At 43.2% G+C, this 25,679-nt stretch overlaps 1 protein-coding gene across 1 annotated transcript in view; it reads left to right on the top strand.

The window, feature by feature from the left end:
* The window catches only part of REC8 (REC8 meiotic recombination protein), a 1,573,438-nt gene that overhangs the window by 1,262,312 nt on the left and 285,447 nt on the right, over positions 1 to 25,679 (top strand). Inside the window, exon 8 of the mRNA XM_044058157.1 lies at positions 11,759 to 11,825. Coding sequence (XP_043914092.1) covers positions 11,759 to 11,825 — 67 coding nt within the window. The remainder of the gene's footprint in view (positions 1 to 11,758; positions 11,826 to 25,679) is intronic.

A 25,679-nucleotide genomic window follows, 5' to 3' on the forward strand; every position in this document is an offset into this window, starting at 1 on the left:
TGATGGTATTTTGGTAGATGATGGCAACACCACCTCCTTTTTTATTAGGCCTATCTGCCCTAATTACACTAAAGTTCATAAGTCCATAGGTTCATATGTGTTTACTAGGTAACGACCACAAGGGCCTTTTTAAGCCTAGCCATGCATCCCAAATCCTGACAAGTTTTGGTACCCTTGATAAGTGTAAGCATGGGCCCGGGAGATGAACCATTTAAGTGGAAGAAACTTGGAAGTCCTGTATAGTGGGTTTTAACCAGGTTTCTATATCAGCTAGGATATTAGTATTGTTTTGAGAAAGCCAGGCATACAACTCAGAGGTTTTATTACAGCTACTTTGAAAATTTAGAGTACTTATGTGAAAAGTTTTTGAACTTTTAGGGGAGTAAGGTTTTGAAGAGAAGAAAGTGGTAGAGGGCCCGGAGTTGGGATGGATGTCACCAGAACAGATAAGGGAAGAAAGTGTATGGGAGAGATGGAGTATGATATGTGAGAGCTTAGAGATTATTTAGAGAGGAAAGTGGTATTGAGTATATAATGTAAGGAATAGCTGGTGGAGAGAATTTGAGTTTTGGCACAGAGGAGAGGAGTTGTATAATATAGGCTAGGGCTAATGTTGGAATAGAAATAATAAGTGAAACATGTATTTATTTTGTTTTGGGAGGTAATGAGTCAAGATTTAACGCTGTTGTTTGTGTTACAAGCGGAAAGAGGGGAGACATTTTAACAGAGTGATATAAGGGAAGGAAGTGAGGACCGTCAGAGAGGAAGTGTATAGGAAGGAGGGTGATTGGAGGATGAGTAAGGGGGAGTGTTCAGGAGATTATAAATACAATGAAAGAGGGGGTGGGTGGGAATAGGAGTGGGGTAGAGGATCGGGCTGAGACAGGATGCTGACCAGGCAAAGAGAGCAAAAACTAATCAGCTAATACAGCAAATCCAGGTAAGTGGATTTGAGCTGTGGCAGTTTTAGTCAGAGTTTACCAAAAATACTAAAAAGTGAAGACGCATTTGATTCAAGATGCTTGAGTAGACCAATGGGATAATTTTACTTTGTGGAAGCCAATACTTGCAGGGGGAATTTAATAAGTAAATGTATGGGAACAGGAGGGGTGGAGAGAAAGTGGGTCCATTAGAGTGCACGCCACTTGTTTGTTAAGAAAAGTAAGTCTAAGATGAGGACTAAAGCGTCACTCAAAACCTACAAGCAGATTTCACAAGAAAACTGGTTCCTATTGCAGCATCGGTGATTTCAGGGGAATAGTCCAGAAAGCCCCGTCAGGGTTTAGTAGTGTACACAGTGGATGAAATACAGGGGCTGTAATAAATAAGAGAGAGAAATGGTGATTAGGACAGGGGAAAGACAGTGGAGAACGAGATGAGAAAACTTGAGAGATTTGCAGACTAAGCAGTGAGGGAAGGACTAGCAGATAAAACTGTTATGTTTCAGTGCACCGTAACTAGTCTTAATAGGCTACTGCAATCAATTGCACAATTTGACTAACAAAATGATTGATAAAAAAAAAATAGCTTAGGATGTAAAAAGGGTACAGAAAAAAAGTTAAAACCTCTGTGAAACACCTTATTTACATTAGTAATTATAAAAACAGTTTAGAATATACAAATAGGTATAAAAAAAACAGTTAACACATTAGTAAATGTAATTCCAGTAACAAAAAGAACATAGCATTATATGGTGTTGTATTTATTCATTAACTCAGCGAAAGTCAGCAGGAAACTCAATCTAGTGCATAACTTTCCTTAAAAGTCTTTACTATAGCAACAAGGGAGGTTAGATTCATTCTGTTCACTGCAGCCGGGTAAAACAAGCTATGAATTAACTAAGCTAATGAAGATAGCTAAAGCTTATTGTTTGTATTACTTTGTATGGTAATGATTATAATGTAGATTTAGAAGTTGGAATCCGTTTGGAACCAGTATAACTTAGACGGATTTAGTGCTTGTAAATGTTGCTGAGTTAGAACTGCATCCAGTTTCTCTAGCCCTGAACAATAGCAGTTTCTGCTTTTATAGTTAAAAAATTATCACAGTGCGCGTAGCACGACAGGAGATGGCCACATATTTGACTAATTCAGCAACACATCATTCAAGTAGAAAGAGGCTGAAAGGGCTGTTGCCACAGCTGAGTAACATGTAGTAGTATTAACCTTATGTGCTTTATTAAATGGCATTTAAATGTGGTTAATAGTATCAAAATAATGTTTAGTGTCTGGCATTGTTCATAGTGACAGTGAGTCTAGTACTAGTGATAAGCCACAAGCAAGTAGGTCATTACAAATTGTTGCAATCATTGACTCAGCTGAAGAGAAAACAGCCATGGTCTATCATTCTGTTGGCCCACATTAAATCCTTGAAGCCTGCAAATAGACATTTCCTCGAAGATTAGAGTCACCAGTCCTGTCTTCCAATTGAACTAAAGGTGAGAGCCTCTGTAAAGAAGTGTCACTGACAAGGGACCCAACAGCAGTGGTCCTTGGTTTCAAAACATTGATGGGGCTGCTGCATTAAAAATGATGGATGTACAAAAGAAACCACATGGAGCTTAGCCAGGAACACAAAAATCTTTCAGGGAGTAACAGGAAGACTCTGCTTCTAGAAACTATCCCACAGCCCCCAGTGCACCTGAATTAATATTTTACCTTGAGTGAGACTTGAACTAAGCTAGCTGTCACAATATCAGTGAAAATCATGTATTCATGTACAGGAATGTAAAAGCAAAACCTGCATCACATGAAGTTTGATAACAGTATAGGGGCAGAAGTCTCTTGAAATCAGTGCTAAAACCATAAACCCAAACATACTCTGGTGGAACTGATTCATAAGCTGTTTACAGTCCAAGAAATATGGCATACAGCACTGGTGATGTCTCTCCATAAGTGTGGCTCCACTGCAGTTCCTGGAAATTATAGTCCCATTAGCCTGATGAGTCCCATTTGTAAAGTCATGGAACACAATATAACAAGCTTGCTAAACCTTGACATTAAAAATCTTAGCCAAGATCTGCAGCAATTTGGTTTTATAAAAGGTATGTCCTGTCCTAATAAACCTGGTAAACATTATTGAAAAGGTAGTGTAAGTCGTTGATAGTGGTCAGGCTGTGCACAGAATTAATCTTGATATGGCGAAGGCATTTGACACAATCTCCTATTCTAGCATAATCAGTGCATCTGTTGCATTACAATCAGATCCCTATGTGTAAGCTAGATAGCAAATTGGCTAGAAGAGAGGATCATTATGCTACTGGTGGCAGGAGCAGTGTCAGAACATGAAGATGACCAGTGGTGTCCCAGATGGCTCTGCGCTATTACTCACTGTCAAATCCACCTCTTAATACAGATGTCCTCCTGCAGGAACATCAACTAATAAATGCCTAATATATTGAAAATGAGCTTAAATTAGTTGCCAGAAATTGCAGCATTTTAGCATTTAGCAGACAGACTATCCCCACAGCATACACCATAAATAATTCCTGAGCACTGATAAAACCAGTTCTAGAATACAATGCTTCTTTGGGATGTATCTCACCAGACATGTTGGGTAGTTGGAGAGACCATATAGGTTCCTAATAAAGAGGATAATGGGTTTAAAACACCTAAGCTTCCAGAAGAGATTAGAAGCACCGTCTCTGAATTCTGCATCGTATAAATTCCTGAGAGGTGTCCTATACCTTGCATTCCAAACAGCCGGGGACCCAGTAGTCCCACAAATGCCAGAACAAGAGATCAAAACCTTCTTTAGTAGCACAGTAAGACAATGTGGAGAGAGAGAGAGAGAGACAGATTTGTTACCTAGCATCTTCACCCATGTCTGGAATAAACTCAGTCTGCAAATCCAGCAGTTTTGATACACTATCTCCCCTTCAAACAGGACATGGATAATTGGATGGGTATATGTAAATTCACCCTGGGGTTGACCAGCCTAGTCCTACTTTATAGAGGAGGTGTAGTCTATGGTTTGAACTGGCGATATGTAATGGTTACAAGACTCTTGCTTCGTATTTCCTGTGAGCATATACTGTATCCATACACATGTTGCTGTAATAGAGGAAACCCCAGAATGGCTGGTATTCAAAATAAAATAGGAGAATATCTTGCTCTTTGCCAGTCACCTTCACAGCCAAAGAGCCATCTGCGGGGTCAAGTACCAGTATACATAGTCACATTTCTGCCATTGTTAGCACTCACCACCAATTACTTGTTTGCCCACTTAGACAGCCATAGTCCCAACCAAACAGCAACCCTGGTGACCACACTACTATGGATTGTACACAATGCAGGAACCAACACTCCATAAGTGAAATTATTTTGGTCCATTCAACAGTTCCAGCTTTATGAGCTGAAAAGAAGAAAAATAATTGGGTCCTCTTTTATTCAAACTCTGGAAACTTGAAGCACTCTGGGGAAAAGGCATTTGCTTTGTCATCCATGATAGCATAGTAGAGGTGATGACTCTCACTCACTGACAAAGCATGAAAATGAACATAAGCAGTAAATCTTTTCCATTGTCAACAGTGTGAGCTCCCCTAATTACTACAGATTTTGTTTTAAATTACACTTCTGGATAGAGGAGCCAGTAGTAAGGTGAAGTGAATACAGTAACAACGTCAATTAGGATATCATTAATAGTACTGGTTAGAAACAATGTTCATAGGTTCATAGGTAGGTACTAGGCTATTGGCCCTAGGGCATAATTAAGCCTAGCCACATTTTTTCTGTTTTTGCCTCCCTCCCAAGTGGTTTAGTTACCCGTGTCTCTGTCGAGCAGGGCCACAGGTGTGATTCCCGGGGTGAATTTCCTGTTTCCCATCCACTCATCAAGATTCCTCTTGAAGAGCGCTAATGAGGAGCTCTACTTCACATATATGGGGACCTTATTCCAGAGCAAGGGGAGTTTTTGGGACACAAATCTGTCCCTCCAACAAGTCCTGTTTATTGTCGGTGTAAGGTTTATGTCCCTTGAGCGTGTAGCTCTGGAGGATTGGGTTTTCCTTAGGTGGAGCATTTCTAGCAATTCGGGGTTTGACATGGCCTTGTATGTCAGGCAGAGATCACCTCTGAGTAGCCAGTATGCGACCGAGTAAAGTTTGAGTTTTTTTAGCCTCATGGCATAGGGCATCTGTTTGAGGCCAGTTATCCTCTTTGTGAGGTACTTTTGAGGCCTCTCCAGTTGTTGCAGATGTCTTGTTCGGTACATCCCGAACGAGGCATTATATTCAATAACAGGTCTAATAAGTGATGAGTTGAGGGGGACAATAACTTCCTTATTCCTAGATGCAACCCCCTTTGTGGTAAGGTGGGCCATGTAGAAGGATTTTCTAACCACTTTAGCAATGTGGTTGTCGAAGGAGAGGTTACTATCCACCTGAGTCCCTAGGTCTCTTATCACGTTCTGTGATAAGTGGGCTGCCACCTATATTGTAATTTATAGGTTCTTGTTTTTTCCCAAAAGGGATGACAATGCACTTTTTGGCATTTAGCTTGAGGCTATGGTTTTGGCATCACGTATCTGTATCCGTGAGACACTTTTGAAGGATGTCTGCGTCAGCAGGAGTCTCAATTATGGCACCCAGTTTGCAGTCATCTGCAAACTTTGTTAGCCATAGTCATTCCGTGTTTGTTTGTACCTCAGAGAAGTAGATACCGAACAGGAGGGGTCCCAAGACTGAGCCCTGTGGTACTCCACTAGTCACAGGTTTGGAGTCGGATCTAGCGTTCCCTATTCTCACTGAATGGGTTCTATCCGTGAGCCAGTTAGCAACCCATCTTGTAACGTAGGGGTTTATATTTATTTTGGTGAATTTATCTATAACTCCCGAGTGGGGAATGGTATCGAAGGCCTCTGCAAGATCAAGGTATGCTGTGTGAACCACTTTCCCTCATCTATTGCTTTAGTGACCATTCTGAAAAAGTCAACCAGATTTAGGAGACATGACCTTCCCTTTACGAACCCAAACTGGGTGGGGTCTAGGGTTTGTAGGTTCCCAATGTCATTGCTTATGAGTTCCATGATGATGCGCTCTATGGCCTTACAGACGAGACTTGTCAGGCTGATGGGGCGGCAGTTCCCGGGGTCAGTGGTGGCAGCTCCTTTATGGATTGAGATAACTGTTGCCATGTGCCACTCTGTGGGCACATAACCTGAGGTGACGCTGTGGTTCAACATGGTATTAAGGTGATGGATTAATTAGTTTTGGAGTTCATGTAGCACGCAGCCTGGGATGCTGTCTGGTCCCATGGATGTTGTGTTTCTTGCCTGTGCTGTTTTCACCTGGGTTTCTGTGATTTTAGGGGCAGCACAATCTTTTGGTATGGATATGGGCCCTTTAGGGGATGAGGGTGGGGTAAAGTTTGCACTGAACCTATCTGCCAATATATTGGCGATATGAGTTGGTTCCATGAATTTTGAACCATTATGCTGTAGCTCAGAGCAGATCTGAGAGTTGCTATTTATGTTTTTGACATAGCTAAAAAATGCTTTGTGGCTGTCTTTGGTGTCTGTTGCGATTTTTCTTTCAAAGCTCGTCTTAGAGGTTTTTAATGAGGATTCTTAGCTTTTTGCTAAGGTTGGTCAGGGAGCCCCTCCATTCTTGGGTTTTTACTCTTTTTGTAATAATTTCTTCCTTCTTTTATAGAGCTTATTTATGGCTGGGGTCCACCAGACTGGTTTCCTCTTTTTGGAGGGGTGGGTCTTGGTCTTGTTTGGGATAGCACGGTCCATGCACTCATGTAGGTTTTTGTAGAGTGCTTTTGTGTAGGATATAGCAGATTCCATCATACTGACATTCTGCGTGGGCGTAACGAAGTTTGCCACCTCTGTCTTGAGTAGTATAAAGTTCGCTTTGGAGAAGTTTTTCACCATGGTTTCCTTTAAGGGGGGGTGAGGGTGGTATGTGGATATCTAGGGTGATGAGTTTATGGTCTGATCTGACCAATGAGGAATTTACCACAGGTGTGGAGCATTTGTCCCCCATGTTGGTGATGGCCAGGTCCAGTATATTTTTACCTCTTGTGGGGATGTTTATAAGCTGGTCCAGGGCATTGGAGTTTATGTATTCCAGAAAGCACTGAGCAAAGGTATTAGTACTTCTGTAGTTTTCCCAGTTGATGTTTGGGTAATTGAAATCACCTAGTATAAGGGTGTTCGGTGGGACTCTCATGTTTTCCAGTACCTTGAGGAACGAGGAGTGAGTGTCTTGGGGCAGGGATGGTGATCTGTAGCAAGCTACAATCTGGATTGCAGTTTTGCCCATTGTCAGTTGCACTTGGATGATCTCCGAGGCATCATACTTTGTAGCCAGTCTGGAGGTGTGGTTATCCTTGATGAATATGGATACGCCTCCTTCCTTTGTATTTCAGTCTGGGTTTTGCGACTGAAATGTGTGGTATGAGTTGTAGCCTGGAATTGCTGGGGAGCTCTCTTGAGCCTTGAACCAGGTCTCTGTTACTGAACAAATATCTATGTTCTCCATATTGAGGAGTCCCTCGAGAGAGTGCATTTTGAGTTTTAAACTCCTAGCGTTAAGCAGCATGACCCTCAGTTTTTTGTCGCTAGTACTTGTTACGGTGGTGAATTTGTTTTTTAAGCCTTGCCTAAAAAAGGCACTATGGGGGTGGCAAGAACCTTTGCCAGTATCCTGAATCCCAGGGTGACAGGTGCAAGCCATCTCTAGCGAAGCATCGAGGCTTTTCAAGCATGTCATCCTAGGCAGATGGATACTGGATCCCCTTTGAATGACACCAAAAACTTAGCCAATTGTTGAAATTAATCATTTTTTCCTTGTACTGCGGTATCATTCTTGGTGAGGGTAAGATACTACTCAGGGCTAGGGTCATACCTGCCTTGATTACATAATCAGAGAGCTCTTCTATGTCCCTTTTCATGTAGTCCAGGGAGGTACGTCTCAGGTCATTCACCATGGACAATGACAGAGTCGTATTTGTACTTGTGGAGTGACCTGAGTGCGTGGGTAATGTGGTGGATTCTGGCACCCAACAAGCAACTGACAGTGACCTTCTCTTTATCCAGCCTGGTGAGAGGGACATCAGTGTGCATGACTATGGAGTCCCCTATTACAAGTGTGTTAGGTATGGCATTTGCCTTAAGGGCTGTGGTTGTGTGGCACACTGGTTTTGGTGGTTATGTGATGATTGTGGCGTGCTTGTGGGTGTAGGTTGCTTGCATGTCTGCTTTGGAAGTCTCTGTTGTTTCTGCAGATTTTTATGTAGAGCCTCTGAATATGTCTGTTTGCATCTTTGTGTGGGGTTTGCAGTTGCATAGTTGGTGGGTCTATGTATAGTAAGTGGTGTGCTGCAGGTTGGTACCTCCTATTCTTGACTGTCAATTCTAGTCGTGACAGGAGAGCGCTTTGCCTCAAGTTTGGCTATGTAAGTGCATCTCTCGCAGATTTTGGTGTGATGTGGTAGGAGGAGAGGGTTGTCTGTATACATGAGGCAGTTGTGACATTGCCTTAGGATGCCCGAATTCATCAGGTGCTCAGGAGAACACACTGGGAGCTGGCTCTTGGACATACCTGAATGGGTTAAGGAACTTATTCTTATTTGCCTGGTGGTGAGAGTAATTTGACTATTCCCTACAAACAACTGTTGGGGATCGAGTACATTAATTTATTAGTGCTTCTGTCTCTTTTTGGGCCAAGTGCTAGTCCGAAAGCGCTGATTTCAGTGCTAAATCTGGAAGAACTGGCTACTACTAAGGGAAAAACTGAAGAGCCGACTCAGTGGAGCCGGGGATAGTTTATCCCTAGCTAACCGAGATAGAAATTATCTCAAAATAGCCAATAAAACTACATTTTCTGGGCAGAAACCACTCCTCCAATGACAGGTAGGCTGTTCAGAGCTCCCCACTCTCACTGGTGAACAAAGAAACTTCCTTTTTGCCCAAGTAAGGTATGGCCAACACAGAAGCTTAAACACAGTCCAGGTAACAGCAGATATCTGAAACTGGACTTTTCTAGCTTATTTAGGCGGGAAAAGAGCAAGATTTTTTTTTTTTTCAGAAAGACAGTAGAAACAAATGGAAAAACACTTTTACAGTGCAGTAATGGCTGTCACACATGAGTGAGAAGCCAGTAACAATTAAAAGATACAATTTATAACAAAAATTACTTTAAAGGGTAGGCATAAATGCAATTTCAGTAGAAAATGAGCGTTCTAAGAAGCAATAAACACCAGAAAACGAGCGTTTAGGTGGAAATGGCAATAAGTAGCAAGAAAAACAGAAAAAGGTACTTAAACGCTCCAAAGTCTCTCCTTTTGTCTCTCTGGTGCTGTAAGTCTCTGCAGGACACCTGGGCAGGATCTGCTGAGCTTACATGTGTATAAAAATCTGAATTTCTTTTGATAAAATGTCATTCCAGAAGGACAGATATAAAAAAAAAAAAAAAAAATGTTACATAACACTCCGCGTATTATTGAGTTAGTAAATGAACAAGTACATTTGGAATGAATTACTTATAAGTTCTGAAGAAAGAAAAATATAATGGCTGTCAAAAATGATCTTTTAATTCAGAAATATTCACCAACTGGACTACAAATAACTTGCGAAAATAAACTGTAATCCTGTATTAATAATTTCCGATTTTTCTCATACTTTTTGTTAGTGTTATGTCTGAGGTTGGTAGTGGGGAACATGAAATATTGTTTGCCAGAAACACTTTGCTATCAGCAATGATGTTTTCTTTATGAAAAACATGTTTGGCATGCTTTGGTTGAGATGAATCAGCTTTTTGTTACTAATGTGTGAGAAGTGCCTCAGAACAGGGACATTCATTGTCCCTCACTTGATTGCTGTAGAGCAATGGACACAGATTGAAACTGGGACTGTCCCACGTTAATTGGAATGGGTGGCAGCTGCTTTACCTGTTGGTATGCCACTAAAGATATGGGCTGCTTTGTCAGTTATGTCAAAGGAAAATGTTTGGGGGCTGTTGCAGCTGGTGTGGAACGTTGGCAAGACTTGCAACTTCAAAACTGCCTTCAACACAACGTACTATCAAAGATCCAGTGGTACATTAGGTCAGTGTAGCACTTTTATAGCGCACCCAGTTTGGCTTTGTCAAAGGCAGATCCTGCCTCTTAAACTTGGTTGACTTTTTCGAGACAGTCACCAAGGCCATTGATGAGGGAAAGGCAGTCCATACAGCCTACCTCGACCTGGCAAAGGCCTTCGACACAATACCCCACTCAGGTATCATCGAAAAACTCATCAGCTTGAATGTAAACCCATACATCACAAGATGGGTTGCAAACTGGCTAAGTGACAGAACCCACAGGGTCAGAGTTGCTGGAGCCATGTCAGACTCAAAGCCTGTCACAAGTGGTGTCCCACAGGGCTCAGTCCTGGGTCCACTCTTGTTCGGCATCTACTTTTCTGAAGTACAAGCAAACACAGGAGGGTTATGGCTGACAAAGTTTGCAGATGACTGCAACTGGGCACCATAGTCGAAAACACATCTGACACAGATATCCTTCAGAAGGGCCTCACAGAAATGGATAACTGGTGCCAGAGCCATGACCTGAAGTTAAACGCCAAAAAATGTATAGTCATACCCTTCGGGAAAAACAAGGTTACCCCTAGCTACCATATAGGTGGCAATCCACTGAGCACAGAAAAAGTCATCAGGGATCTGGGGACCCAGGTTGACAGTAGCCTTTCGTTTGACACTCATGTTGCTAAAGTAGTTAGGAAAACCTTCTATATCGCCCACCTGATCATGAAGGGATTCACATCTAGATCAAGGGAGGTCATCGTCCCCCTGTACTCATCACTCATTAGACCTATGATTGAGTACAATGCCCCGTTCGAATGTATCTGACCAGACACCTGCTGCAGCTTGAAAGGCCCCAAAAGTTCCTCACCAAAAGGATAAAGGGTCTCAAAAATATGTCTTATGCTGCTCGACTGAAAGAACTCCAGCTCTATTCAGTCTCATACCGCTTGCTCAGAGGTGACCTGTGCCTGACATATAAGGCCATGTCAAACCCAGATTTGATGAATATGCTTCACCTCAAAAAAATCTAGATCCCTCAGAACCACAAGGGCGGGAGACTTAAACCTTGACACAGTTATAAATAGAACGTGCTGGAGGGACAGATTCATCACCCAGAGACTCCCTATGCTGTGGAACAAAATCCCGGTACATGTGAGGCAGAGCACCTCTCTGGCCTTGTTCAAGAGGAATCTTGACCAATGGATGGGAGATCGCAGATATACCCCAGGGATTACTTCAGTGTCACTGCTTGACAGAGGCACAGCAAAATGATAGGCATAGTTTTTATTCAAACTAAAGGGGTGGCGAAAGCCACATAACTATGGGCTAGGCTTATAAATGCCCTTGGGCAGATAGCCTAGTATGAACCTATGAACCTATAATGTAGTACTTCTAGGTAAGTGCTTTGTTTAGTTTTTATATTAATGTGGTTGAGAGAATTATTCCATGCATTAATCTCATTATTCATGTAAGAAGAGTATTAGTACTGACTGTTTCAAATGATACTGTGCAAGATAATGCAACATTGATTCAATTTGCATCCTTACACTTAAAACAAATAGTGTACATTTATTATTGGATCAGATGTGTTAGCCATCATGAACTGTTAACATAGCTGCACTTATCAATCTGTCTGCATTAACTGTTGTAACTCAAAAACACAGGAATGCCTGTTTTTGGTATTATTTATTTATTTATTTATTTTCTATTTAATTTTTTGTGCTTTTGTAGGTCTGTATTGAACCTCCTAGTCAAAGAACAGTGGCTGCAGCAGATCTGCTTGGCAAACCAACATATAGTGAGTCATTTGCACAATTGTCTTTCCTTTTTAAATGGTTGCATGTTTAGTATTTTAAACAGTTATTAAAAAAAGTCTTCATTAATGCAGTCAGTTAAGGTTTTGTGTACACTTCAAAGAACAAAAAAGATGACGTGAATGAAGAGATCTAGTATCATGCCCCTGGATCAAAACCCACAGATGTGTGTAAGCAGAGAAAGGTGCAATACAGTATATTATTAATGTATTTATTTATTTATTTCCATTTGTTTACTGGGATAGTCCAACTGGGCCAGAGCTAGCCTGTTTTCAGCGGAGGTCCGGGGAGAAAAGCTCCACTGATACAATGTTGTACTAGTACAAAAGACAATTTGAGAAAATATATATAGTGCCAAAATAAAAAACTTAAAATACATAAAATCTACAATACAAATTGCATACAATACATGTGTAGAAATTCAAGAAATAGCATAAAATCTGCAATAGAAAATGCATACAGTACATGTGTAGAAATACAAGAATTATCAAGGTTAAAGAATGATGATTTGGTATAGTGAAAATTTATAAACTTTTGTGACTAACTGAAAGAAAGAAAAAGATAAGGGCGAGAAATGGTATTGACAAGCAAAGAAAGTTTGACTTGGGCAGCTCAGAGGGAGAAGGAGAAAGGGGATGGAGAAATTAGATATAGAAAAGAGATGAAAGGGGAGAGCTAGTGACAGATATATACAATATTATTAATCAGGTCTATCTGCACAGTATAGAGGCATCTACTGTGATGTCCCTACTCTGGGCCAGTAATCAAGAAGCCTGGATCCTCATTCCTGACACTGGAGAAGAAGGACGTATTTGAAACAAAAATGGATACATGTAGTATTTCCAGATGCGGTTGTCTGTATCGAGCACAATTTCCCTTAAAAGCACACAGGAAGTATGCACAGTCTTGAAGGCTGGTTTTCCCTGCCTTCAAATCCCGAATAAGACTCCCCACTGGTACAGCTATAGAGTTGCGTCCTCAGCCGAGTGTCCACACCAAGTCCTCTACCACACTCTGTGAAACCAGTGGTTCGTGTACCCTGCTCCAAGCAGTTGGCACACACACACACGCACACAACTCTCTTTGAGATTTGATTTTCACACACACACACACACACACACACACACACACACACACACACACACACACACACACACACACACTTTGAGATTTGATTTTCACACACACCTGAGAAAGGTTGGCAGAGAATTACTAGCTATGCCCCTTTCTGCCCAGACTCTAAGGTAGATACACTGCCACCAGACACTACAAAGCCAGCTATTCTAAGGCTCTTACAAGGGTACCCAATTATACTGAGTGAAATTAATATTGATACAAATGATAGTGTTTGGCCAGTACAGTAAGGCTTTCATGAGTGGTCACAGAGTCACCAAACAGATATAAGTACTCTAAGGTTAAAATATTCTCTAAAGGACCAGCCACAATGGAAAGTTTAACTATATTTAATAATAAATAATAAAATAATGTGAAAATACTAAATATCTATGTTCAGTAAACACCAGAGTTTCAATCACAGGAAATATTAAAATAACAGATGAATAGATTCACACAGATGCAGAAATACAGTATGTAACTAATCTCAATATTTCCCTGACTGATCTAAAGAATTACTGTTACCTGGCTCACTTACTAGAGCAAGGCAAGATGGAAGTAGGTGGGGGGTTCTTCCTTGTCAGGTTCCAAAAAGAGTACCGTGAGACTTCAGTCTCAGTATTAAAACATCATTTTTGTCCGAGATTACAGAATGACATCACATACATCTGGTTATCTGGCTTCTGGTTCCCATGCTACCTCCATTGCTAGAAACAGCCAGGATTTAGGACGTGTGTCAATAATACACACACACACAGAATGTTGCCCAGATCTGTTGCAGCTTCTGGAAGTCATAAAACAATTTTAAACCTCCACCCTTCCAGAGCAGCAATTAGTTCACCCCAAAAACAATACAGAAAGCTTCATAGTACAGACTTTTTCTCTCTGGCTGCATTGAGAACTGTAGGATACAATCATTATGGCTTACGCCAGGTAATTTCATTTCTTACTATTTTTAAAGTTAGCTGGACTTGAAATTAACCCTTTCTCTTCCATTATCCAATGTTACAATATATACACTTCAACAGTCACAGTAATACATGTATATTTCTTCCTCTGTCCAGCAGGATACACTGTTGATACATTTTTAACACAGGCAACTTTACCAATGCATTTTCAACACAAGCATCTGTATAAATCAGTTTGATATTCAAATAACATATAATTATTTACTAAATTCCAACTAGCTGTGCTGGCATATATCACATATCCACTGCCCTACTTCTCCTGGCATAGCTGGCAATACCTCACATCATCACATCTGCATTCAGTTTTATACTTTAAAGTTGGGATTGTCAGAGTGACCATCTGTTGTGTTGCAGTGTTGTGACATGGCAGCGGCATTCTGTTATTGGATCTTCATGTTGAATCTATGCTGACCATCAGGAAGGTTGTGTGTATGGGATTTCTTGTTAATTGCTGTGCCAGTTTTGCAGTGTCTAGCTGTTTATGTATTTGGCCTACTGCTTCCAGCACTGAATGTTGATTTGAGCCATTACTACCTGTTTATAAGAGCAACTGCATCTTACCATATCCTGTTTGACAGGTGTGTCCTCTCTCCCTCCCTCTCCAGGAAGAGACTTCAGCATCATTTAGTGAAATTGCAGGCCTTCAAAGACTGATACTACTGCGGTGATGCAGTGGTAGCGTTGTCACCTCACAGCAAGAGGTTTTCCCATTCGATTTTCCACTGGAGCGCCTTCTGTGGAGTCTGTATGTCCTCCCCGCGGTCGGGTGGCATTCAAAAGACATGTGTAAATGGGCTTGCCTTCATTGAAGGTTGGGAGTTGAGCTGGCACCTGGGCACCGTAAAAATCTACTGCCAATCATTAGCGGACCGAAGATCCGCTGTGGTGACCCCTAACAGGGAAAAGCCGAAAGAAGAACAAACAGGCCTTCAAAGACTTAGGGTCAGGATGCAAGATTTGTGCACAACCAAGGAGAGGATTTCTTGTACTGGGGTGGAGAGCCTGACTGGTAGTGTTTCATTTAGTGACATCACATTCATCACTGCACAATGTGTCATCCCAACTCGACCCCCCCCCCCATGATGCCATGACTATAAGCAGCTTTCCCATAATGATTGAGAACTGGTAGCATTCTATATATCCTTCCCTTCCCTCTGTGACTCATGTTGCACTCAGGACACCAACTGAGCTTTATGGGTAACAGTTTGGGATCCCTTATTGTATCCCACTGAGCTGTCATAATGTATTTTGTTTTATTTCTCTTTCCTGTGTGTCATAATAATTTTGTGTTGGAGTCAGAGTAGTATTGTAGCATCTAGGTTTTCACCTTAATGGGGCATTTCCTGCTTTCTGCCATAGCCCATACAGACAGTTTTTTTTTAATATCTTTGTATACTTTTATTGGGTCTGCTGGATCCTTAATTGATCTGACCTGTGGTATGAAGGCCTGAATTTTATTTTTATATCAATTGTAGTTTTCGTTTGAAATCTGGGTTGCTATATGCTCATCTTGAAGTTTAGAACTGTACACTCACTGGATGGCTGCATTTGGTTGCTGAATGAGAATAACATTTGCATAATATTTCTGCCCACCAGGGGGATGTCTAACAGAACAAAAATAGTCTGCAGCACAGATGTGCACTAAAACCATTGCATATTGCTGTAAGGAAGGAGGGGGTGTACGGGCATAAATACTCCTGTGGCTTGCAATATGATAGCTGCCCAGGATAATATTTCTCTGACCTAGTACATAACCAGATAGTAATCTTAAATCATTCTTGTAGAATGATCTTTGCAGGGATTTTAAATTAGTTTAAGAATGTACCTCTGAGTGAACAAGATTGCATTCTACTTATTTTGACTGGAAGCATTTCAGAGTGTGGCACTCAAGTTTAATTTTCTTTTGGCAGTGTAAGAGTTTGTGATTCTTCCTGGTGATTTCATTTGGGAAGTTTGTTTCTGTAACATGTAAGATTTTACCTCTTAGTTTAAATGGGATTGTGGCAGTTTTTGTGCAAGTCCTTATTTATTCATTTAATTTGGAATAATACATAATTCAGGTTGTACCTGAAATTGTGCATCTTTTTTCCAGTTCTGACTTCTTGGTCAACAAAATGTTAACTATAAATTTCAAAAGTTTTTAAAAGGAGCTTTACAGAAATGAAGATATTGTCTGAATAGATGGATACTGAGTCATGTAAGCTAGGAGGAGAGTGGAGTGAAAATTACTTAACCAAGTACAGGTCTGTCAATCATTTGAACATCATAACCAAAGTCTGAAAAAAAATGATAGTAAATTTGATAAGCAAAGTACGTTATAATATGTACTGGCATATGTGCAATATAGAAGTACTTCCAGTTAAACGCTGTGTACTTTTGAGACACTGTTTCATATGCAGATATTAGTTGCTGTCCTTCCATGTCACTGTTGCAGTATTCCTTACATAAGGGATCTCCTGCCAAGGATAGCCCAATGGCCTGCCGGTATACCAAAGCATTTAGTGTTTGCATGCATCGTATGTCATACGTATGCTCTCTGTGCAAGAAGTAGGGTGTAAAGATGACATACATACTTCAGAACTTCTTTGCCACCAGTCAGAATGCCACCATTGAACACACTGGTTTGAATGCCCTTCTTCTGTGCTGGTTACAAAGCTCTTTCCAGATAAATGCTTTGTTGCGGTTCTTCCTTATCTTCTCTTTTATTTTAGTATTAGCTTACATGTTATCCAGAAAGGAAAAATGCCAGTGTGGGAGGCAGATTCTCCATAAAGATAAACATGACCAGTGTTTCTTCTGTTTGGGTGCTTCTCACAACCATACACTGTGTAATCTGCCAAACATTTGTCCCCAAGACCCTACATAGTTGCTCTTATCCTTGTCCATTTACCTGGAAAACCAAAGTCTGACGTTCGCACAGACTGCTATGGCAGAGTCTTCCCATTCCAAGGGTCATCTGCTGGCCAAGAAAAAGGCCAAAAAAACTCTGGTCTGATATGGCTGCTGTCCATCCTCCCCTGGATGTGTCTCTTGATTCTGGTGAAAGCCTGGTGGATCATCTGGTTGTTGCATCGGATTCCTCTGCCACTACTCCAGAGGCCAACATGAATCTGGCTTCTTGCACTTCCTCTCAGGCTTTTCAAAAGTCTGCTCCAGATTTTGAGGTGGAACCTCGGCTGATTGTTTCTGAGGGCCGAAATGGATTCTGCAGATTTTAGTACGAGAGGAGATTCCTACTATGCTTAATTTCGAAAAAGGTGTGACCTGCCTATGTTTTTTGTGCAGATGTCCACTAGAAAAAAGAAACAGCAAACCAAGCATATTTCCTCTGCAGTTAGAAATCCTCAATGTGAGTGGCAGGATTTTACTTTGAGGTTGTTTAACACTTTAATGGCTATAAAACCTCCTAAAGGGGTCTCTGTGCCTTCCACCCCCCCTGGTCTTTTACTCCTCTTAAGAGACCTAGTGAGCAGGATTCTCCTGATGAGGATCAGGATTCTGGGGAAGAGTCCTTTGCATACTCTCTCTTCTCAGATCCCTTCACCTTTGGACTGCGAGTCTCAGGAAGAGAATTCTACTGGTCCAGATAGTCTTTTAGAAGAATCCTCCTTTGAGGACACTATTTCACAAATGGTGGATTTCTTTAAGTGGGATTGTTCTCCCGTTTCTGATATCCAAAATAGGTATTGTGAGCTCCTCCAGATGGAGACTTCCCAAGCCTTCTGCTATTCCTCCAATTCCGGCTGCTTTCCATCATACCTTTTTAGCAGCTTCTGTAGCCTCTGATTCTTAGCTCCCAGCTTCCAAGAAACCTGACAGATTTTACAAGGTGCCTGATGATTGTAAATTTTTGTGTAAATGTCTTTCTGCTGATCCTTTTGTGGCGTCTCCCTCCTCTGACAAGCCCTCCAAACTCAACAACAAAAATAACACCAAATACGCTATATCAAGCACCACGAACCCTCCAAGCTGTTGCCTTCTACTGTGTTGCTTCCCTCAGATAAGGATCGTAGGGCCACTGAATGGCTAGGCAAAAAGGTATATACTGCTGCCACCCTGGCTTTTAGGGCTATTAATTACCAGACCCATATGACTATATATTTTAGCCTTCGCTTCTTGAGTAGTTTCTGACCTCCCTGACTTTGTAGAGAAGGTTTTCGGCCCCTTCCTTGTTTGGTTCTGCCTCTCAAGTGTCTCGCCAGTCCGTTAAGCGCAGTTATGATGCAGCTGCTGCATTTGGTTCTGTTATGAGACGTTACTCTCTTCATGGTCCTCAGGCTTTGCCTGTTGACATTAAGGCCAAATTATTGGATGCTTCTGGGTAATAAGTCTTTTTGGCTCTGCTGCTGCTGAACTTTTTAAATCCTTCCAGGATAAGGGCGAAGTTTTGCAGGAGTTGAAACATATGTTTGTTTCTTTTGTCCCTAAATTTCAGAGGAATTACCCTTCCAAATCTGCTTTTGTGCGCAGATAGTCTCATCTTCCACCCAAGGGTAAAAAGGGTTGTAGACACGCACCTCCTGCTAAGTCTGTTCAGACCGCTGTTTTTTCAGAAGCCTCCTTTTCAGGACAAACCAAGTTTCACTTGACAATTTGCTTCCTTTTTCCCTCAGCCTGGTCCCTTGCCCCTCCATCTTTATCTGCCTCTTCCAAATTGGTTAAGAATCACAACAGACTCTTGTGTACTGTCCCTTATCCTCCAGGGGATACTTAATTGTTTAGAAATGTCTTACTCCCTTTCTGGGCATCCTTCAAACTCCTAGGGAACAGCTTCCTCTCTTTCCAGAGGAGCCTCATGCTCTTTTGGCCCAGGACACAATTGAGGTTGTGTTCCCTGCCCAGGAAGGGAAGTGTTTTTATTCCAGAATGTTTCTGGTTCCCAGGAAGGAAGGCATCTGGAGGCCAGTTCTGGACCTTTCTCCTCTCAACACCTTTCTTAAAGATCCCAAAAAACAAACTGAAAACAAGGCAGCAAATAGATAAAAACGACTACCACAGATCCAGAAAAATCGATTTATTCACCTCGCATCTCTAGAGCCTTGGCTGAATAAATCGATTTTTCTGTATTTGTGGTAGTCGTTTTTACCTTTCTGAAGATCCCCACCTTTCTGATGTAGTCCTTTCAAACTTTGTTCCCTCTTATTCTATTTCCCCAGATATTTCTGGTCTTTCTGGATCTTAAGGATGCCTACTTTCACATCCTCATTCAGGAAGTTTTTTGCATTTCTGTGTTACTGTTTTTCTTCCTTGCATTGCAGTTCTCTGCTTTGCTCTTTGGTCTCTCTACTGTCCTAAGGGTATTCACCAAATGCCTCGCTGCTGTCTCTGCCCTTTGCAAGATGAGAGGAGTTCAGATCTTATTTGAACAATCTGCTCATTTGGGCCTTTTCCCCAAGGTTCTGCTTTAGGACCTTGTTTACTATTTCCCCTCTGCAAAGTCTGCTGTTCTTGATTGCAGGATCCAGACCATTCCCTTGCTGGCACCCCACCCCCCAGGGCCCTGTCTCTGATTGCTTTATTCCAATCTGTTCTTCCTCTGTCTTCTGTCATTGTCACAGACTCTTTTAGGGTCCTTGTGTTGATGACTTTCAGCATTTCTATGCTGCCTCTGGCCAGGATTTAAATGAGAAAGCTTCAGTGGTACCTCAAGTCAGTGTGGCTTCAACACTGTTACTCCCTAGACTTCCTAGTCCCCTTCCTTCCTTGTCTCAAGCTTGTGTTTTAGTGGTGGTTTCATCAATTTCTCTCAAAATGGGCTTTCCCTTTCCAACTGCCAGTCCTGACTCAAGGACTCTTTTGGATGCCTCAGACAGGGGATGGGAGCTTCTTTTGGTTCTCTGAATGCCCAAGCTGTCTTGCCTCTTCTTCAGAGGACAGATCACATCAACATCAAGGAGATGAGGGCTCTGTAGCTTTTCAGGCCTCTTGTGCCCTCTTTCATCTTGGGCCCCTCAAAGTTTTCACAGACAATACCAGAATGATGCTATATGTCATCAAGTAAGGGGATACAAGGTCCTACCTTCTTTGCAGGCTTGCTCTTCAGAACTGGGATCTAACTGTCAGGTATCAAGTGACGTTTCATGCTGTCTGCATTCCCTCAGAGTAGAATATAGTGGCAGACACTCTGAGCAGGCCATCACACAGACTCAATGAATGGATGCTTCACAAGATGTATTTCTGGACAGTGTCCATCGGCGAGGTATTCCTCAAGTAGATCTTTTTGCCTCCCCTCTGAACAGAAAACTTCCTCTCTTCTGTTCCAGAGTCCCAAGTTCTCTAGCTTGGAAGGTGGATGCCCTTTCTTTTCCTTGGAAAGGAATGTCTCTGTACTTCTTCCCTCCCCTTCCTCTGCTTCCGAGGGTTTTGCACAATATCAGGCAAGACTCTACCAAAAGTGTGCTAGTGACTCCCTTTTTGCCCAAAAACCATTGGTTCCCCCTTCTTTCTCACTTGGCCAGGGACAATCACCACAAGTTACCTCACCAAGTGGACCTTCTCACACAAGATAAAGGCCTCATATCCATCCTCACTTGTCCACTGTTCAACTGACGCAGTAGACAATTGGGTTTTGATCCCTTTTAGACACTTGTTGTCTGAGGACATGCTTTGAATCCTGCAGGAGGCCAGGAAACCCACTACCAGGAAATTATATTTGTCCAAATGGAAGAGATTTTCTCTCTCTGGTGCCTCTCTTGAAACCAGGATCCCTTTTCAGTGCCGGTTCCTATTGTTCTCTCTTATTTGTGAGATCTGCTTCATGCTGGGTTGGCTTATTCTTCAATTAAATCTCACCTGTCAGTAATTTCTACTCGTCTGCCCTTAACTCCTCCTTTCGTGTCTAGATTTGAGGTGAACAATTTCTTAAAGGTGTCCTTTGTATTAGGCCTCCCAGGAAGCATCTTCCTCCTTCCTGGGACCTCAGTTTTTCCTTGAAAATTTGACTCTGGCTGCTTTTCACCTTCATTACAATGTTGTACTTGGAAAACTGTTCTTTTTAGCCCTTACTTCAGCTAAGAGAGTACCTGAGCTTTAGGTTCTCATGACTGTTCCTCCCTTTTTAATGTTTCATATAGACCGGGTATCTCTTCATACTAATCCTATTCTTATGCTCAAGGTGGTCAGTAAGTTGTATCTTAATCAGTCTATTAATTCTCCACAGTCTGCCAGTGAGAAGATTCTTCACATCTTGGATTTGCATAGAGAGCTCAGATATTATTTAGACAAGACTAAGGATATTCGTAAATCCAAGCAACTTTTTGATCTGAAGTAGTTGTCTTCATTTGTTCTTCAACCTGTGGGTTCCTGGATCTGACTTGGCCACATATCCAGCATCTGATCCAAGCTCAAAGCTCCTCTCCTTACCCATTATGCTGCTGTCTCCTTCCTCCGTCAGATCTCGTTTGCCGTACTACATGTCGGCATCATGATCCCTGCTCTCTGCTTTATAAAGTTGTGGTAAGTACTTTTTTTTTGCTGAAAATCTTTTTTTTTCTTCTCGCTTCTCTATTTCTCTGCTTTCTACCTCCCCTTAGCTTTTTCCTGTCGGTTCAAAAAAAAAAAAAAAAATCTTTGTCTTTCTCTCTAGCGTGTGTGGTCTGTGTGACTGAGTGTGTGCTAGGCCTCAAGTTGGGACTATGTCCGAAGCTCCCAAACCCGGCTTCAGAAATTGTGCAGGGATCTAGATTCCCATGTCGAACGCCCTTACTTCAACACATACACACTGGAATACCAGTATCTTGATCGGCCACAAAAGCGATTTTTTTTCCAAGGGGGAAAAAATCACTGGGTCAACAAAACAAACCAACAGACAAAAAGAAGGGGGGCTGTGCCCCCCGCACCCCCCTACTTAAATATACCAACTCTGAGATGGCACTGAAGTGGAGGAAATGGCAAATTCCCGACAACAGCCAAGTGTTTTTTTTTTCCCTGGGAAAAAATTGCTTTTCTGGCCATTCGAGGTTTTGTTATTCCGGTGTATATGTGTTGATACAAGGACGTTTGATGAACAGCCCTGTCATCATGGGAATATAGACCCAGTGTGCAGAGTGTGGCCATAAACTCTCCCCAGCCAATTACCATACTCTGTGTGTAGTTTGTCTTGAGGCAGCCCATCTCCAAACATCCTGTTCCATCTGTGCCAGTTTAACCCCTGGGCACTCATGGACAGGAGAAACAAACTAATCCTTAAGGGGCTTCTTTCCCCTTCGTCCTTCGGGACTCAGGACCCTGCCACTCTGGCTTCGGCCCCTGCCTTCTCTCTGGCCTCTGGGACTCAAACTCCTGCCAGGAGGACCGGGGATGGAGACAAATCTTCCAGGATGGATAGGCCAAAGAAGCTATCCCCAGATCGCTCGGCATTGGCCGGCCCTCCACCTAAGGTTAGATCGGCTCCAAGGACAGAGTCTCCCTGGCTCTGCTCCCCTTGGGTATTTCCGGAAGCAGTCACCAGCTCAGGATTCTCCTCACCACCCCTCCAAGCCAGTGTTGGTCACCTCTTCCTCCTGCCCTACCTGGAGCCTTAGTGAAGCGGAGATGGATAGGATGATGGGGAAGTTCATCTGCACTCACATTCATATGGAAATCTTGCCTGGCCCCTCTCCCTTTGGAGTAAGGAGCATGCAGCCCTTTTTCACCTTTATTACCCCTTCTCCGATCTGACCTCTGGTTTCGGAGCCCTTGGATCGAGGGGCCGGCACTGATGGTACCTTGTACCTCGATGCAGGCCTTGACCTTGAGCAGGTAGGATCCGACTAGCTTGGATCTGCCAGGCTGTGTCTGAGCCATAGCCTCGGCATTGGATCTAAGGGGTTGGTGTCTGCTCCAAGTGGATCGAGGCAGAGCCTTCCCCTTAGTATCTCGGCGACTTTAGGTTTGGCTCCGACTCCCCCATTGGGTCAGAGGGTGACTGCTCCTCCTATTGTCCTTTCCCAGGATGTCCATTCCCCTTCGGCTTTTGACATGGTGGAGTGGGTGTTCTCGATTTCTTTGTGACCCTTGACTATCTCTTCTTCGGATTCCATCCCATCTCCCTCTGTTTCTGGTGCGGATCTGGCCATCTTGTCATCTTGGTCACAGCCTGCTGCCTCTTTGCCTCAGGGCACTCTCTCTTGGGGTCAGCAAGATGTTGGCAAGTCCTCCCCAGAGATCCCCACTGAGGAAGTCCTTCACAAACGTACGTACAAAAGGAGGCACCTAGACTCCCCACTGGAGTCTCCTACCGAAGATGCTGATTTGGAAGAAGGGGAAGGGCCCCCCCCGATAACCCCCGAAGATGTTTCCTTTGGAGACATCATGGAACTCCTTCGCCAGTGAGGGGAGTGATCTGCCCAAAAATCTACCTGGGACAAGTCTGTGTTCCTCGAGGCATTTGGCACAGGACCCTCTACTTCCTGGGTGTCCAATCCCGCAGATCCCTTAGTGGATCTCATTAGATCTCAGATGTGGAAGGAACTGGACACAGCGGATCCCATTCCCAAACGTCCAGACAAGGTTTTGAGCATCCCTGCAGACAGATCTTACTGGCACAAGGGATCCCTGGTTGATGCCATGGTGGTGGCGGCTGCCACTAGGAAGGACTTGTGCAGGAGAGCTCCACGGTCCACCCTCTTGACCGAGAATCGAGGATGATGGACCATTTTGGGAAACAGGTATATGCTTCAGTGACCTTCTCTGTGCGGGCACTGAATTACATGGATATGTGATTCGACTACAGTGAGACCTGTTGAAGGAGATTGCTGAGTTGACCCTTGGGTCCATGTTGGCAGAGGGCAAGAAGGTGTTTTCCGCTCATATGGCCACCCTGAATTCAGTTGCGAATACATCTGTGCGCCTCCTGTCCCACGCAACCAAGGGAGCCGCTACAGGCAGTGCTATCAGGTGGCGCACTTGGCTCTGGCTGTATCAGTTCTCTGAACCCTTTAAGTTGTCATTTACCAGTGCCCCATACGACGGTTCTTCTCCTTTTGGGAAGTTGGTATGTGACACATTAGTTTAGAGTGAGAAGGATGGGAAAACTTGTCTGCTGTTGAGATCCACTTTTTGGCCCCTCAACGATCCTTCTCTAGGAATCAGCTAGGGTTCAAGCAAGAAGTGGTTCTGGAAATCTCAGAGTTTTCCTCAGGACACTCAGGACACCCCTTCCCCCAGGGGCAGAGGGTGATTTGATGGATGCTGCCCTACAGACGGGGGGGGCAGCTGAGAAGTTAAGGGTGTCAAGAGCCTTTCTCAGGCAGACTTTCCAGCAACCCTGAAGGGTTGCCTGGCTGCTCGTCTCTGGAGGCAGTCAGGAGCTATCTTTCCCTACACCCAATGAAGTGGGAGTCCTTCACAAGAGATCATTGGGTGTTGCAAATTATATCCAGAGGCTATTCATTCCCCTTTCTAGAGCTGTCTTTACCTCCCAAACACCTCCTGGATGTCCCACTAGTGCACAGGAAGGATGAAGCACTGGAAATCACAAAGCTGCTAGGAAAACGAGTCATCCAACCTATCCCTCCAGACCATTATGGATCAAGCATTTATTCCAGGTTTTTTTTTGGTGCCAAAGAAAACAGGACCCAAGCCCCATTTTGGATCTCTCTACTTGAACCTGTCTGTGGTCAAGACAAAGTTCCAGATGGTCACCCTTCATTCTGTCCTCCCCTTCCTGCAGGAAAACGTTTGGATGTGATTGCTCGACCTCCAGGATGCGTACTATCACATCAAAATGGACAGGCGCTCTCTGAGGTTTCTCCGCTTCCAGCTAGGAGCCAGTCATTACCAGTTCAGAGCACTCCTCTTTGGTCTCACCACAGCCCCCAGGGTGTTTACCAAAGTGATGTCTGTATTAGCGGCTCACCTGACATTTCAGGGCGTACAGGTATTCCCCTTACCTGGACAATTGGCTCCTCGCTGCCCCTTCCAGACATCAACTTTGTCAAGCAAGGGATTCCTTTCTGCTCCTGGCACAGAGGCTAGGCATTACCATCTATCTCAACAAATCGTCTCTGGCCCCAGTCCAGACATTAGACTTCACTGTGGCATGTTTAGACACACTTCAAAGTTTTTCTTACTCCAGACAGGATAAGCACTCTGAAGCTACATGTTCTCTGCCTTTTTCAAAAGCCGATGTTCTTCGTGTTTCACTGTTGCAGTCATAACTGTAGGGTGCTCCTGCCGGCAGGCAGCCCGAGGTCGGCCAGAATCCCAAAGTCTGGGTCTGGCATCGGCTGTACAAGCTAGTACCCTGACGTCAGTATGCTCTGGTACATAGCCCTCAGCCGACGCCATCTTCTCCAGTCTTTCTTGCCGTGCAGTGGAAAGCAGCTCGCAAGTCGTTGGTTGGCGATTTTCGAACAGCGTATTTTGTTGTTGTCGGTCCGAAGTTCTTACTTCTCTTCTCAAAGCTAAGTACCCCGTTGGGGAATCTTTTTCTTGTTCCTCCGATGTCAGAAAAAGTTAATAATTGTATAACGTGTGGGAAACAAATACCTCATAAAGATTTCCACTCTTACTGTCTACCTTGCTTAGGCCCTGACCACGACGTTTCTTGTTGTCGGTTCTGTGCCAGGTTCAACTCTCGTACTATCAAGGTAATGCGATTGGGCTCTAAATTACTTTGGCAGACGCTTCAATTATAGAATGTCGTCAGACACTACCAGAATTCAAAAGAAGCGCAAAGACAAAGACAGGCCTCCGAGGTCCAAACAGGACTCGTTGCAGCTGGAGCCAGCATCCGGTTCGGCTGTCGCCAGTGAGGCTTTTGCAGCCCCTGTCGTC

This window comes from Protopterus annectens, chromosome 16.part0, assembly GCF_019279795.1.
Source record: "Protopterus annectens isolate FY-2018-M chromosome 16.part0, PAN1.0, whole genome shotgun sequence".
Lineage (NCBI taxonomy): Eukaryota > Metazoa > Chordata > Ceratodontiformes > Protopteridae > Protopterus > Protopterus annectens.